The sequence below is a fragment of the Macrosteles quadrilineatus genome, unplaced genomic scaffold (genome assembly GCF_028750875.1).
Source record: "Macrosteles quadrilineatus isolate MER2022 unplaced genomic scaffold, UCM_ALF_1.0 Scaffold_1__1_contigs__length_201487025, whole genome shotgun sequence".
Lineage (NCBI taxonomy): Eukaryota > Metazoa > Arthropoda > Insecta > Hemiptera > Cicadellidae > Macrosteles > Macrosteles quadrilineatus.
Window position 1 is genome coordinate 1,090,748 of NW_026542594.1, and position 18,184 is coordinate 1,108,931.

Below are 18,184 nucleotides of genomic sequence, written 5' to 3' on the forward strand. Positions count from 1 at the left end.
ATCGTATTTAGTTCTACGGTAGACAACCAATATTCCAATGCAATATTATGTCTCGTACACAAAATTGACTATGGTAATGTTCGTATGTGTAATATTTATTAAATTCTGAGCCAAAACAATTAATTATCGACTATGCCTTTGGGTGCCATAAGATATCGTTAACATACAATTAATGTCCCTGTTCGGATCGCCATTTGATATGACGAAATTTCGGGTTGAGAGACAAAATTTGATTTTTAAGTACGTAATTGCCGTCTCACCTGAAATTCTGTCACACCTTAAATTTGTCCAGATAGCTTAGCCTACTATGAGATAGTCCAGGACTCTAACGTGTTCATTAATTAATTATCGTTTCGAGTTTATTGGCTCAGAATATTAATTACAATAATAATGCTTACAGTGTTAAGCTTACCTTTAACAAGTGCTCATCATAGCCACTCGAAAAATATGTGAAGCTAAATTTAGAATTTTGAATAACCTATTGTCATTGTGAATGCGAATAAGCCTAATTAATTAGAAACTTAACTAAAACGAGATTCGGTCGTTGTACTTGGTAATCACCAAAGTAGACGTGTCGGGAAAATTAGACTTGGTCGATCACCAGAGTCGATACGGGGTTTCTTATATCAAACTTACGTAGGACGTTCCGGGGTAACGAAATAAGTACTACGGATATCGTTCTGGCAACTTAAATGATTTCCGCAGCTGGTTAAGGACAAAAGGCAGTGTGCTCGTGCGTGACAAAGCGTGCGGGGTGCGCGCGACTGCGGCACAATAACATAAAAATAATAAAACCTCTCTAAATATTAGATTAAACAAAAATAAAATCGGTAGCACACTAACCTTATGCTTTAGTATTCTACCAGGAACGGGGGGAATATTTAATTGACCAGAATTTCGTAAGTCAGGACTGTTGGATTTATCTCCAAACAGCAAGCGTCTTGACGCTTCGCCATCGCCCCTGGCGGCGGGGTAGGTAACTAACTATCCCCTCTACGATGACGTAGGACCCTTGCCCCTACGATGCCGCTGACAACACAGGCGCGGCTTACCCCGAACGTAGAAAATTTATAATATCTTAAAATGAAAACTTAAAAATCGGGTTTTTACCCCTTAGCGGGTTTTGGGTCGTTACAGATGTCGGAAGGTAGGATTGGTGGGTCCCACGAATTTCGGAAAAACCCATTGTTGTGTTAAACAGGAATCTTGATATGTCGTCAGACTTGATTAAGGAGTGACTATAGGTAAAGGAATGACTTTTGAAAAACATGTGGAGAAAATGGAGGAAAGCAAGAGTGCCAGAAGAGAGGAGACATTAGATGAGTGGCAAATGCGCTGGGAAACCCTTATGTGAAAAACAAACTCTAAAAGTTATATATTTTTCATATATCCACTCAAGTATATCTTTTGGGATTTCACTTTATGGTGCAACTAGTGATTACAATTTGAATTCTATTCTAAAAAAGCAAATGAAAGCTATTAGAATTATCTGCAATTTAGATTTTGAAACTTCTGTTAATAAAGAACATTGTAAATCAGAAAATATAATGACAATTTACGGAATGTACGTTTATGAAACAATTTTATCAGTAAAGGACAGACTTCATGATTTGGAACGAGTTGGGGATAGTCATAATTATTTCACCAGAAATCGGGAAAACCTTGCAATTGGCCACCATAGTCTAAAACTTTTTGAGAAAAAATGTATGCGGGATCAAAATTTTATAATAATCTCCCAATCAAAATTAAATCTGAGACTTCCAAAACAATATTTAAAAATAAATTAAAGAGATTTCTCATCAGCAAGGCTATTTTTTCTTTTGAAGAGTTGAATAGTCTTTGAAGTCAAAAACAAATTCAATTTATGTATGTTTTGTTTAGACTTAAAAAAAATTAAGTTTGTGAAATTTTGTTTTCATTTTATTATTATGTTAGAAATGTATTTAATAACTATTAGGCCTACTTGCAACTGTTGACACTATTCAATGTATTATGTACAGGAAATGAATAAAGTAGTTTTGAATTGAATTGAATTGAATCAGATAAGAAATAAAGGGAAATGTTCTGATACATGCCAAACATCATAAGGAGACTGGAAAAAGATTGGGAGATGGACCATTATTGAACGCAGTTTGTCACAGGACGTGGAACATTTCAAGGCGAATTTGTGGAGATTTAACTTGGTGGAAAAGGAAGTACGCAACTGCGCAAATAAAAAATAGAGACCACGAGTCACGTATTAATGAATTGTCTACTTCAGGAGGCAAATAGGAGAGAACAGGAAGAAGTCTTGGATAGGAAAGGTCAAGAGATGAGAAAATAAGCCTTGATGAGAGAAAAGGAAACCAATTGAGACGTTTAGGAAAGTAGCTAGGGAAATAGGTAGGACCAAGGATACATACATATGATGTGTCCATTCCAAATGTACTGGCTTATACTATATTTGTTAATTTACATATGTTCTGTTCAGTTGTTATTGTATATAAAATGATGATTGTGATTAAATAAAAAAACTTGAGTTGCTGCATTAAAATGTTACATTACTAAAATATCTATCAATGGCGACGAGAATAATGGAAGATTTAGAAAAAATAGCAGAAGATGTAAATAAAGTTAGGAAATTGAAATCATTGCGAAGAACAGTCAAGTTTCAGCTTGGAAATGTAAAGAAGTATGTGGACAAAGGATCATTTTCTATCAATGAAATCCAAACTAGACTTGATTTGTTAGCTGAGATTAAATCAAAGTATGACCTAATTCAAGACAAGATCGACTTCTATACAGAAGAAGAAGATTTAGAAAACGAGCTAACTTACAGGGAAAGTATTGAAAACATGCTGATTGATACAAAAGCAAGATTAATGGATGCCCAATTACTTCATATGTCAAGTATTCAACATAGCTCTATTCCCAATCAAAATAGTTGCACCACTGAAAATCTACAAGCTAATACACCGATTCCAGTTCTTCCTACTTCAAATTTGAGCTTTACTCCTTACGATGAAAGGGAAAACTTTTCTAATTTTGCCAGAAGACTGGAGGTTTTTATGACTTTAAAAGGTATAAATGATCCTCAGTTAAAAACTTTTACACTTTTACATGCCTTGACACCTCTTCTACATCAGAAACTATACGACCTATGTACACCAGACAATCCTATAAATAAAGAGTATGGGGAGCTTGTGACCTTGCTTGACAACTTTCTAGATCCTAAAAAAAGTATTTTGGCTTTTTTTTTTTTTTAAAAAAAGAGGTTGGCGGCCTCTTTTAACCTTGCATATGCCCGTCCACATAGACTACAGATCTGTGCGTGGAACGTATCCAGCAAAGCAAGGGGTGAGCCGGTACAGTACAAAGGTGAACTGTACTGATAAAAGTTTGTGGCAGTGACCAGGATCCGAACCCACGACACTACTGCCTTGGGCCCGAAGTCCGCGACGCTACCGACTGAGCCACTGACTCACCCAGTGGCTCACACGGTTTACAACACACATTTATTAGTCAAATACAGGAAGAAGGAGAATCTATTTCAAACTTTGCTACAGAACTAAAAAGGTTGTCAACTAATTGCAAATTCAATTGCAAAGCTTGTGGAAAATCTGTATTAGACATGCTTTTACGGCTACAACTCATACGTGGACTTAATGACAAAGACATTAAAACTCAGCTTTTACAGAAATGTGACCACAAACAATTTGTAGAAATTCTTAACACAGCTACTACGATGGAACTTTCAAAATTTGAAAGTACTTTGATATGTCAAAAGAGTGGAAACGTAGACATAAATCAAGTAAAGTTTAAAGCTAGAAATAATATTACATCCAATGAACAAATTCACAGACCTAGAACAAAATCATACAACACAGGATCTTATACAAGTACTGGTAATAAATTTCGTGTAACAGATTTTGAGTCACTGAAAGGAAAATGCTACCGATGTGGGAATATATACCATAGAGCGAATGTTTGTCCAATGATTGATGAAACCTGTAACACCTGTGGAAAGATCGGACACATTTCAAGAGTATGCCTTAGTAAACATAAAAACAGTAAAGGGCAAGTTCATTACACTGAAAATAATGACATTTCTGAAGACAATATCCATGAAATTAATTTACTGTCTGACAAAAAGAGAGATGACAAATTTCACATTGATATAAAATTGGAAGGTAAAAACGTTACTTTTGAGTTGGATACTGGAGCATCACTTACATCGATTTCATATGAAGACTACAAAAGACTAATTCCTTCCAAAAGACTTTACAAGACTGGTGTAGAGCTGCGCACCTACACAGGGGAGATCATTAAACCTAAGGGGGTAACATACGTAAAATGTGACTATAAGAGACAGTGTTTCATGGGAAAAATCTTTGTCATTAATCAACATGTCGATAGGATTTTTGGGCGTGAATGGATGAGAGAAATAAAACTAGACTGGGGAGAAATAAAATCTATACAAATGAATGAAACAAGGAAGCCGGAGCTGGACTCATTACTTGCAAAATATGAAGGTTTATTTGACAAAAACATAGGGTGTATTCCAAACTTTGAAGCAAAACTTAACTTGAAACACAACTCAAGACCTATATACATAAGGGCCAGACAGGTTCCATATGCCATAAGGACAAAAGTTGAAAATGAACTCAGCCGTCTGGAAACCCAAAAGATTATCACCAAGGTAGACAACTCGGAATGGGGAACGCCTATTGTGCCTGTCATAAAAACCAATGGTGACATTCGTATCTGCGCTGATTTTAAAGTTACTTAGAACAAAATCGTGAAAGACGAGAAATACCCAATTCCGAGGATTGAAGACATTTTTTCTACAATGAGTGGAGGCAAATACTTCTGTTCTCTTGATATAAGCAATGCTTATTTACATATGAAAATGGATGAAGAGAGTAGCAAAATGCAAACACTAAGTACTCATAAAGGGTTGTTCAAAGTAAATGGACTGATGTTTGGGGTTAAGGTTGCTCCTTCTCTGTGGCAAAAATTCATGGATTCCTTACTACAAGGTATGGATGGCGTACAATGTTTTTTCGACGACATTTTAGTCCAGGGGTCAACTTATGAAGAAACTCTTCTGAGATTAGAGAAGGTATTAGAAGTTCTACAGAAGCACAACTTACATTTGAATGGAGACAAATGTAAGTTTTTTGAAAAAAGTATCAAATACCTCGGGCACATTATTGATGAAAAAGGTCTACACAAAAGTCCTGAGAAAACTGTAGCGATTCAAAATGCTAGAAGACCTACAAATGTAAGTGAATTGAAGACATTTTTAGGCTTGGCCACTTACTACAGCAAATTTATACAAAACTACTCAACTAAAGTATATCCTTTGACAAGATTACTTACAAAAAATGCTAAGTTCATCTGGAGCTCTGATTGTGAAAATAGCTTTCAAAAAGTCAAAGAAGAAATAACAAGTGAACAAATTTTAACTCATTTTGACCCCAATCTGACGGTTACTCTTGCAACAGATGCATCACCTGTAGGACTCGGGCAGTTCTTTCTCACAGACTAGGAAATGGTACAGAAAAACCTATTGCATTTGCATCACGCACTCTGACAAAAAGTGAAGTAAAATATAGTCAGATTGATAAAGAAGCTGCAGCTATTTATTTTGGTCTAAAGAAATTCTTTCCATACATATATGGACGAAAGTTTGTCTTGATAACCGATCATAAACCCCTTGTGTCCATATTCGATCCTCAAAAGACATTACCTACTATGGCAGCGACTAGAATCTTAATTACGCTCATTTTCTTTCAGGGTTTGACTATACAGTTGAATTTAGAGGAACAGAAAAACACGGCAATGCAGACTTTTTGTCGAGATTTCCACATGAAAAGTCGCTACAAAACTCAATTGATGATTATTCTGTGTTTCAAATCAACCAATTAGAAACACTCCCAGTTACAAAACAACAGATTGCAGATGAATCACTGAAGGAAGAACACCTTAAAACCATCATTCAACATTTAGAAGAAGGAAAGAGCCTTGAGAATCTTGGATACAATGATTATGAATTTACATTACAAGACGGATGTTTATTTAAAGGTAATAGAGTTGTCGTTCCAAAAAATTTGAAATCAAAAGTACTTACAGAAATTCATTTTGGTCACTTGGGAATAGTTAAAATGAAGGCTTTAGCGAGAAGCTACTGCTATTGACAAGGCATCGATCATGATATTGAACATCTGGCTAAGACTTGTAAACAGTGTTGTTTAAAACAAAACAAACCACCTCAAACGACTCCTCATCCATGGCAAACCCCTGATGGTCCCTGGCAAAGAATACATATAGATTTTGCTGGGCCTTGTTTTGGAAACAATTATTTTTTTATTGTCGTTGACGCTTACACAAAATGGGTCGAGGTATTTCAAACAAAAAATACTTCTTCTGAATGGTGTGTCACAAAATTAAGACGATTGTTTTCTACATTTGGAATTCCACTTACTTTAGTGTCAGATAATGGCAGACAATTTTGTGGACATACTTTTGAAACATTTTTGAAGAACTACGGTGTGTTACACAAGACAAGTGCTCCATTCCACCCTTCTTCCAACGGTCAAGCGGAGAGATTTGTCCAAACTATAAAGAAAGGTCTACAAGCCATGAAAGATGAAGGAGGGAATATGGAAATTAAGTTACAGAGATTCTTGATGCAATCAAGAAACTCCACTGGATCAAACTCTTACTTCCTAATGTTTCAGAGAAATGTGAGAACGAGACTAGATTTGATGATAACAAATAACACACAGTCTTCAAACAGTGACTTTAAATGTGCAAAGGGAATAAGAGACTTTAAAAAGGGGGAAAGAGTTCAAGCTTATGATTTCAGAGACAAGAAAAACAAGTGGATGTTTGGTAAAGTAAAGAGCAAGGATGGACAGTTAATTTACGTTCTTGAAATGGATGATGGATCTATATGGAGGCGGCATATCAACCACATGTTACCTTCTAAATTTAAGGGGGAGGATTGATGTGTCCATTCCAAATGTACTGGCTTATACTATATTTGTTAATTTACATATGTTCTGTTCAGTTGTTATTGTATATATGATGATTGTGATTAAATAAAAAAACTTGAGTTGCTGCATTAAAATGTTACATTACTAAAATATCTATCAACATACATACTGGCATTCAGGCTTTTAAATTGAAAAAAAAAAAAACAAAAACAAAGAAAGAAAATCTTTGCTCTTCATGGGCTTCTAATTAATAACAACACAAAGTATATTTGTCTTTATTTGGGAAACACGTAAAGCTCATGAAAATTTATTTTTGCTACTGAACTTTTTGAGGAATGGTTGGGAAATAATAATGATCACATGTTCATAATTCATCTTGGCAGCTTTTTCTTTACAATAAATTTTGAACTACTTAAACTATGCTTTAATTAGGAATAGAAATATTCATATAACTATATACAGTTTTAATGGACTACTCGATTCCCGTACATAGGACCGGCAAACAGTTCGTCATCATAAAGTTAAGTCCATGTTTCCTACAAAATAGTAGCACTTCGGCTAACATCCTTGTTCATTGTTTGTGGGAATCTACATATTGAAGCTGTAGGTGTTCTTCATTATAGGTTGATAACGATAGTAAATTTTCTTAAATCTCAATTTCTTCTACTTGGTGGCGTTCTTTGACTTTGCTATGTTTCCATGGTTAACATATCGGTTCTTTCAATGATTGTCCAGCCATATATTCCAAGATATTTTATGGCCTGGTCATCAGGGTTCCACGGTAGAAAGTTGCCATATACTTATATTTGAATTTCATGTGGCGCTGTATGTTTTTTCAATGAAAATAGTTTGGTCTCACATTTAGTCGAATTTAGGTGAAATTTACACTTGTAGAACCAATCAATGAGATTCCACAATTTAATTCAATTCAATTATTTAAGATGGGGACGCCACTATGTGCGTATTTTAACCCGAAGGATGAGTGGCGCGATCTTGTAGTCTTGTTAGTGACTAAGGCCGACATATTCCTTAGACACAGCTTGTAAAGAAAAAAAGAAAAGAAGATTCTTCACTTATATTCAAAATATACTCTTTACTTAATTGATCATTCCATCAAGCAAAATCACCTCACACCTTTATGTAATGCAATTTGGCTATTCCATACAGGTGTGAGTATAACAAAAAGTTGCCCCCTGGTGGGGTTTTAATGAATTTAATTTACACTTTTAATTGAACTACTGAGGACATTACAATCACAGAGCTGCGCAGTGGAAATAAAGATGTTAAGTGTGGGCCCTGTAATTAAATATCCCAGAAGTCCGATTTATGGACCGTGAGAGGTCTGATATGTTGTCCTCCTTCACACCTTCTTCAGCTTAATTCTAACACTTCTTAAAACTAATAGATGTGTCTATTTGAACACTCCATGAATTAAAATGTGCTGTTCTGATGAAAGATTGTGATATGAATTGATACTCTGTAAAACTGTAAAATTGCAAATAATAATATTGAAATATTGATTGAAAATATTTGTGAAACTGTTTGTTCAGGAAATATTTATCAAAAGTATGACTTCAAGATGTTTATATATATTGGATTCGGTTAAGCCGATTGCTCATGAATTCACCAATTTAATATTAAATATTATGAACTGAGCTTATAAAAATTGCACTGTCAAAATATATTTACAAAATGTGATCATCAACACTCATTGTGAATACTTTGTATACCTCTTTCAGTTAAGCCATTTACCTCTTTACTTTACCAGTTTTATACTAATGATACTAACAGCTGAAACACAGGATAATGAAAAGATGGTGATTTGTAAAAATACTGTATAATGAGTCGAATTGAGCTGTGATACAAGTAACAAATATAAACAATATAATAACCTTTTTTTTGCACAATTTAACAATATTTCGAAAGAGAGAGTGAGAGAGTTGATTGTAAGATTGAATGTTCAAATTGGCGGTTTGTTCATTTTTTAAAACTGCAAAGTCTCGGGAAAACCTAGCCTTGATGATTTTATTTATTTGTTTTGGATCACCAGACTCCCCAAAGATGTCCGTAATTATCAAACTGGCCAGTTTACAATTTAATCAAACAGGGACTATTATGTAGGTTTGTGATCTACATCACTCCTTGCTGATCAGTGCAACGGGGCCAATCGACTGCTGAGTCGATTATTTGATAATTTTTTTATTTAATATTTAATATTTATGAATTTAATGGGAGTCTATCCTCATGACCCTTTATCAACCCTAGCCTTCGACCGAGCACTCTGTTACCCCCATTTACGTTACACAATCAAACTCTCACTATTTAAAAATGTAATACTGTTCAAAAATTATTCTACACATGAAATTCAAACGTTTTAAAATAATAATACTGATGATGATAGAATCTGACTTTACATAGAATACGAAAATAATGATATCACAGATAAACATTGCTCTTTAAATTAATATACCATTTCAATTCAATTTAATAAATAATTTTCATTTGACTAGGTTCACTATTATAACTTAAATTCTTTGTATGACATGACCAAATTTAATAAAACATTTTATCCTGAATCGTGACCATGTGCTCTAAGTAGACCAAATGAAACATGAAAATCTCAGACCAAACAAAACATGATTCATAACTTGTAAAACGAGTGGTACATGTGAAAAAATGTGGCAGATTGGCAAGACTATTTTAATACTAAAACACAAATAACACAAACATTTACTTACGTACACATGTCGACACATACACATACATTCCGACGAAGTTTCACGCGTACCGAACATTTAAAAACTGACTCGTGGTTTTGTGACTTTTTGTCTGGCCGAGCGGAATTTCACGACACGGTTTTTTTTTCTGGTGTAGGACTTATTAATTCTTGTTTTTTCGAGCTGGCGTTTAATGATTCAATTGAAAATACCGTCACGACGACCCGCGATTCGCTAGAAACTGACATTTGCTATCGATATGATGCATGTACGAATTTTCATCACGAACGCGAACAATCAATCCGGCATCTCAACTGTCTCGACTTAATACTAATAAAACACACCCCCAAATGCAATTCGGCGAAATTTTGACAATTGCGATCGTTTGATGCACGTACAATTTCCGCCCGAACGCTAATTTCCGAGCTACGAAATAAGATATTAATAAATTCGTCCTACACCAGCGACAAAACGCGACTTCACATGTTGACTACGCGAGTACTGAGCCACGAGTGACGAGGACGACGAGACGCTTTGCAGACGACGCGGTTCCCCGGTCTTCGTATCCTTCCGCGTTACGTCATGTTTGACTGACTTGTCCATTGCCTGTCGCGGATTTTAAATCTTTTGATTTAAAAATCGGCACAGAAATCTCCCCTGCCAAAAAAATTGGCCCGAGCGACCTTCAGGTCCGCACGAAGGCCTTTTCCATCCCGGGACAATTTCGACCCGGCGCGACGACGCTTGACGTGGCAACAGACGCTTCATTCATACGACACATTTTTTTGTTGATTTTTTTTCCATTGATTTACATTTAATACATTTAACACGAAACAATTTTACACATAAACATTTGAAATTTGAATAACAAAAATAGAAAATCTGAAACTTTAACAATAATAGGCTAAACATTTTGCTTTGAGGTCGGTACTGAGAAATTAAAAATTGTTGTCAACTAACACCTTGTGTCATAAACCAAAACTGCATCAATCCATCAACAATTTGAATGGTGTAAACGCGCACGCTTAACACACTGTAGAATTATCTAGCATTCAGCGTTGAGTAGATGTCAACAATCAGTTCATTGACCCGTAGCGCAGTCGACAGTCAGCTGTTGCCGATGGAGTTGGCGGGGGCGGGGGACATTGTTGTGGTGAACGGCCCGATGTCTGCCTGTCTGTGCGGGTAGGTTCTACTCTCGCCCCACCACAGCTGGAACGTGACCTCTGTTGGCCAGCCTTCATGTCGCTCACAGTGGTTACATAACATGACTCAGATGATTCATTGTTTCTCAAAATATGTAATTATGAAAATGTTTAAAACAATTGACCTCAGTTTGACTCTATTTACTCAAAAATTGAAACTATTGCACATGTAAATATAAATGTAAATATAAATAATCTCTGTACGAATATGACACAAATAAATAAACAAGTAAACAAACACAGAAATATCAATGTGGATAATTGCCTTAGAGATAACAACTGATACCCTTATCAATGCCAACCTGCCTTGGTAGTAATGCCAATCTGCTTCCTTGTTACCAGACCTCTCAAATTAGTGCTATCACTTTTTGTAAAGAAAAAAAGAAAAGAACACCCCCAAATGCAATTCGGCGAAATTTTGACAATTGGGATCGTTTGATGCACGTACAATTTCCGCCCGAACGCTAATTTCCGAGCTACGAAATAAGATATTAATAAATTCGTCCTACACCAGCGACAAAACGCGACTTCACATGTTGACTACGCGAGTACTGAGCCACGAGTGACGAGGACGACGAGACGCTTTGCAGACGACGCGGTTCCCCGGTCTACGTATCCTTCCGCGTTACGTCATGTTTGACTGACTTGTCCATTGCCTGTCGCGGATTTTAAATCTTTTGATTTAAAAATCGGCACAAGCTGTTAATTAATAGCCCATACAACAATACAATGGCAACTAAGGGACCTACAGTTTATAGTGGAATCCGTACCACATTTTTCCTTGTAATTAACGAATTGGTCTAATTATCAGGATAGTACAGCGGATAGTCGTAGTACTCACTAGTGCGGACGTTAATCCACACCAGGGAGCATCACATCCACAGTGCATGCCAATAAAAATCCACAATTCGTGACCTCCTAGTAGCCACAGGGTATTGCAGGGAATGTTTAGCTTCCGGCACTGTTGACTTCCAGCAACATTCCCCATTTTAAGCACGGACTGTATTATTTGACTTACTGGGATTTTTGATCTACAGACACTGCAAACATTGTAGTTTTTGACCTAGCGGCACAGGTATAAATTATTTGACCTTCCGGCACTGTTGACTTTCTGCAACGCGTCCCTTTTTACAAACATAGAATAACAAATAAACATATGATTGTAATTAATAGAAATTAACAGGTGTTATGAAATAAACTGTTCTCACAACAAATTGTTAAACACTTAAAATTTAAATCCTATCCATAATGGGGTCGCCGGAATTTTATCCCCCTGGAATTTTACCTCCTGGGCAAAGCTGACGTCACTATGACGTAGTAACCTGAGTGGCCAAAAGTTTGTTCGCGGCCGGAATTTTACCCCCGCGGATTTGGAAGTCTAATGAAAATAGTCAGAGTGTGATTAATTAGATTAGCGATAAAAACCGGAATTTTATCCCCTGTCCATATAACTAGCGTTTAGGCAACTGAATTTACCCCCGGAATATTACCCCCGGAATTTTACCGGGGGTAAAAATCCGGGCCGTACATTCTAGGTTTTTATAGTTTGATGTGTTCTGATTAAACTCACAACCGTGAAAATATATGTTTAATTCCGCGTTTAATCCATTGAGCTGATGTCGCGAAACTCAAAAGTTCGCGGCCGGAATTTTACCCCCTGGTTTGTGACGTCACGTTTGCCCAGGGGGTAAAATTCCAGGGGGATAAAAATCCGCTACCCCCCATAATGTTATTCAGTTACAGCTTCTATGTAAGCTATTGTTTTATCATTAGAACTAGTGGCTTGTAGGGGCAATAGCCCCTATATTCTAGTAATTATTGTGCACAAATTATTAGTCTCATGGGTTACCCTACCTTGATTTATCATTTAACTTTTAGCGAATTTCCCATATAGGGAATAAGCTATTACCGTAGTACTCATGGTAAGACCTGGACACTGGACCAATATAATTTTTCATTTTGAGGTCCCTAGAGGCCAAAAACACCATCCGTTCAAATTCATATATATATGTGTGTCCGTTATCGCGATAACTCGAGCAAAAATGATCCGATTTTGATGAAATTTGGTACAAACGTGTAAACCTATGTTTATTCGAACGAGTTCGCGAACCAGCATAATCGGACCATGGGAACGGGGGTTTATGGGGGGTTTTATGGGATAAAAATGGGTTTTTCCCATTTTTTACCCTGAAAACAAAAAAATTTGCAATTTCTTTTGAAACCGTTTTGTAGAGCTTAAAAAAAGAAATAATTTAGTATATTGAAGCGCTGTTGTATGCCTAACGGTCACGGAGAAAATTCAAAAATAGTGTAATTTTAAATTCCCATGTTATTCTTATGGTGAAAATGAAAACTGTTGTAGTTTACTTGTTTATGGATATATGTTGATAAAATTTGGCAAATTTATTTATTTTATTTATTTATTTATGGTCAAAAAACACTTTTTACCTTCCCCGTAGCAGCATACCTAAGCACTCGTTAAATCTAATGTTATTTAAATTGGGAATAGCCTAAATATGTCATGGAAATATTTTATTAATAATGTAATCAGACAAGTTGAAATTCGCTTAGTCTGCAGGTTTGCTGCGGCGGAGGTATTTTTATTATGATATGTATAATAGTAGTTATTACATACCTGCATAATCCGTTTTGATGTCTGCTCTATTTAAAATACAAATTCCAAAGGACATGCAGTGTGTTTATAATACAACTAAGGAACAGTTTCCAATAACAATCTTCATGACTAGTAATTAAACATATATAGATTTCTTAAAATATAGACAAATTCACTTAGAAAAACACATATAGAGATAATGTCATCATCCAAATTGTAAAATGCTAATTCTATAACAAAATCTCTCTGAAACAACATTTGTTGTATAGTATCCATTTTGGTCTATTCCTTGGCCTTTATTTGGTTCTAGTACTATTAACATCATCTACTCTCTTTACCCATCTAAAAGCAACATAAAGTTGACCATGGGTAAACACTGCGATTTTCAAATAAATGCCAACTTTTGTGAAGGTTCGGCCTTGCGCCACAATTTCACCAAATCAAATTGCGCAATGCACCACAATGAATACACCCATCGTTCATTGGCCCTGCGCTGTGTAATGCAATCTCATTTAAAAGTGGTAATCTACAGGAATAACTTCATGTTCATCCGATGCTCATTTATTCTTCTTCCATTAATATGGTGCCAAATCTGGCGCCTGTAGTTCTCATTTCGAGGAACAATACATCTGAGTGGTAGTCTTCGACATTATACATTACTACTGTGCAAGCCATTGTGTTAAGTATTAAGTTTAAAAGTATCAAATTGTTTGTTCAAAAGATTTTATCTAATTTTCACTTTGTGTTGTTTACTACTTCACTAAAAATTTTACAATAACAAAATAATGCACATTCAGGTGTGGTTATATTTTTTCAATTTATATAATCACAGCTATGTTTGCACTAAATAAAAATACATCAAATTAGATTCCCATGCTATTTAAATGAGAATTGTTTTATTCCGTAACAACCTGTTGGTGCATAATTAAGAAAAATGAATCATTTTCCCCAAAATTTCATGCCCAGACCTTTAAAATGAGATCCCTCCCAACATTCTACGGCCTCCCGTTCGCTCACAATTTCATTGTAAAATTTTGGGCTTAACACGTTGACTGCTAACGCCGACTCTAGTCTAGCACTTCAATGTGGCCACGCCGAAAAACGTCGGCACCAGACCAACAGAAATATATTGAGTCAATGTGAGCTTAGCCTCAGACGGAGACGTTATAATCGTTGCCAGCCTGCCAGCTTAGAATGCGAGCTTTACTTTGGTGTAGGTTGGTACTAAAATTTCCCGTAAAATCCTGTCTGGCAATGCTTTTGTCCCGGTTTTGGGGATTTTTTCTCTTCAACCCACATTACAAAGACACTGGATACGGATCCGTGCAGTGCTGCTACCTTTGGGTGTTTCAGTGAACTACATCCACTCTCGGGGTAACGCAGCACAGTCACCACTGCTCTTTTGTGATTCGTCAGACTGAAATATATGAATGCCAATTGCGTTCGCTGATTCGGTTGCGTGCCGGGGCTTCGCCCGCCACTGGGGAGCGCCTGTACGTTGTTTTCAGCAGTCATCGTGTAAAGGAATTAGATATATAGATGATGAAGTTTACAATACAAAGTAAAAATTAACAAAAGCAATAAATACAATTATTTTATTCAAGTAAGGATTGATATTTTTCCATGGTTACAGTGCCTATTATTTTTTCTTTTTTTACTTTCGTGTAGATATTTAACAAAAAATATTGCTCATTCTTAAAATAATTTTTAATACTATTTCCTTCAAATTTATTCCACAAATACAAACAGTTTCAGCTATTTCTGAAATATTGATATCTGACATAAAAACCACTGACGCTAAAAACCAGCCAACACAGAAGAACAACTGCATGCTAATTATATATGTTGTCGCTAATTTTAGTTATTCGCTAATTCCACCTATTCGCTAATTCCACCTAATTCAATCAAGATGGTGGTCGCCAAACCACTATTGGTTGATGAGCGCTAAATTAAAAGTTTCCGGCAGCCCCGCCTTCCGATTGTCTGTTACAAGAATATTATCAATGGATAGTTAATGGTTGCGCAATAACAGAATGAATGATGAAATATTTTTATTTCTCATAATACTACATAATAACGTGTAAATAAAAAACACATACTTAAAATTCATAACAAACTTATTAAAGCAAAATTATTAAAACTAAAATGAAAAGGCATTTTTGTTTTAGGCTACGGTATTTAATTATGAAGACATTAAGTAGTACAGCATTTGATACAAAAGTATTATTCTTGTGGATAACCAAAAGGCATATTAACCTGCTTGAAATAATTCAGTTGGCCTACATTAATTAATTATTAGCTATGCGATACTACACTGCAGCTTGCGAGCAGTGATACTCGCCGCACCACGCCATAAAACTGAGATTTAGTCGCTCTGTTCAACCCAAAATTTTAACAAAACTAAGCATGATAGAAAGAAAAGTTAAATACAAACAGTAAAGTATATTTAATTATCTACAACTTTCTCACAGACGAAACTTCTCTGACCAAGAAAAAAAATTTTAGTAGGCGACTAACTTTTTCACTTCACTTTTCCAAAAATGTTCTAAAAAATGTGTCTGTTATGTGTTTTTATAATTAAATAATATACATATATGCTACCAAACAAAATTTTAATTTTCAAAACCATACCATTGACATGAAGGGTTTATTCCCTAGCTCTGTACCAAATTTCAAAATTTTATCTCAATTGTAAGGGTGTAAAAATGCTGTATATGTAAACTGCGACCACTAGTTCCGTACTACCGTAATGGTGAAATGGCCAGAAGTTAATGCTCAGTGCGACGTTGCCAATTCTTGCTGGCCGCGGCCCATAGTTAAAAGGGGGCCGTGGCGGAGCCCAAAAGGATTTTTGAAATAAGGCTAGGCTTATAATTGGGAATATGGACTATTAATCATAATGCAAAATTTCAGCCCAATCCAACCAGTAGATAATGTGTGATTGAACTTCAAACAAACAAACAATTAAACAAACACACAAACTTTCACATTTATAATATTATTATTAAGCATGAAGTATGACTAGTGTACCTGTTGCGAATTTGAGCAATTGCTAAACAGGCGTTATTTTAAAATCGAACAACAGTCATAATTTCTGGTGACTTTAAAAGATTTGAATCAAAGTTTATGGAAATACTAAAAGATGTACATAACAGATCGATATAATCAACATTTCTTGTAAATATCTTAATATTTTTCAAAAGCTGTTCTTGTTTTTTGGCGTTTTGTACAAATAGCCTAACTCATAGCCACATTAGGTTGTCCACAATAATGATTATAAATTCTAAAAAAAACATTAGCCTATTTCTAATTCTTCTCCTTGGTGGTGTTCTATGACTTTCCTATGTTTCCACAGTTTGCAAATCGGCTCTTTCAATGATTACTAAAAAATACAGCACAGTGTTAATTCAGTGTTCTTTGAAGTACCTATATCAAATTATCCAGGCTCTCTCGCTTTATTCCATTGTAATATTTACGCCAACCCAAATTCAAATAGAAAATATTTCATTTCAACCAAGTCAGTAAATGTTTGTAGCAAACTGTTAAATTAGCAAACTGACTGTTTAGGCCTACAATTAACATATGTTCTTCTTCTCACTTTTAATATCTGACAACAGCTGGAGTTTCGTAACAATGTTTGTTTCCCATGTTAATCTTATGGAGAAATACGAAACTTTAAAGGACCCCAGGGCCTCACTCTCAAATTATTTCCATAAAAAGAAAAGTTCCTGCACAACTTCTTGTTACTCTCTTTCCAATGACACCAAAAACATGTCAATCGGTTCAGTAGTTTTGTAGGAGTAATTGTCACAAAAAACTTGCTTGCGTATTAAATAAGTACTAGTGCACCTGTTGCTCGAATTCGAGCAATTGGAAAATATTACAGGCGTTCAAAACTAATTACAGTCATAATTTCGGATGAATTAAAAGAGTCAACTCAAAGATTATGTAATCAATCACTCCACCCCAGTTATCGAAACTGCAAAGGAACTCACTCTGAAAACGAAAGCTCTTGTGTGTAAGTGTATCATGTGTTTACTATGAACAGCTGTAATTAACACAAATAATTTGTCTGTTTAAGTAAACAAAATGTTTTCTTAATAAGAAATACTTAATAAGAAAAGAAAGAAGAAATTCTTAATAAGAAATAAAGAAATGGGATTTTGATGGCCTGTGGGGCAAAGCCCGAGAACTTTTATTACAGGAATTGGTGAAAGGGGGTGTCTACACAAAAAATACTTAATTTTGACACATCGTTTGTAAAAATCTGATCATTATTAACGGAGTAGTAGTGTTTCGTAGAAATCGCCTTTGCGTATTATATATAAGCATGTAGATTAGTTATATGTACCCCACAGTCATTGTTGTAATTGGTGATAGATATGTAAAATATTCCTTATCACAAAGGTTTAACTTTCTAACATTGCCTCTGTTTGTTCCATTGCTAGTTATACATGAATGAAAAAATTACTTACATTGTGTACAGCGGTTGCACTGTACTCTCCATGAGAAGTTTACATTGTGGCAGTTATCACACGTCCAGTCATCATCTCGCTCTTTAAAACCTGAAAATATTAGAAGAAAATAAAGTATTGAATTTTGATGTAAAACATCTTTTCAGGAAAACAGAAGGCAATAGTAGGCCTTAATCTGATATCGTACACTAGA

The 18,184-nt window shown here is 35.4% G+C and overlaps 1 protein-coding gene across 1 annotated transcript in view; it reads right to left on the reverse strand.

The window, feature by feature from the left end:
* LOC129005106 (baculoviral IAP repeat-containing protein 7-B-like) overlaps nt 1–18,184 on the reverse strand; it is a 34,237-nt gene that overhangs the window by 9,376 nt on the left and 6,677 nt on the right. Inside the window, exon 2 of the mRNA XM_054433914.1 lies at nt 17,992–18,081. Within this exon, the coding sequence (XP_054289889.1) occupies nt 17,992–18,081 (90 nt within the window). The remainder of the gene's footprint in view (nt 1–17,991; nt 18,082–18,184) is intronic.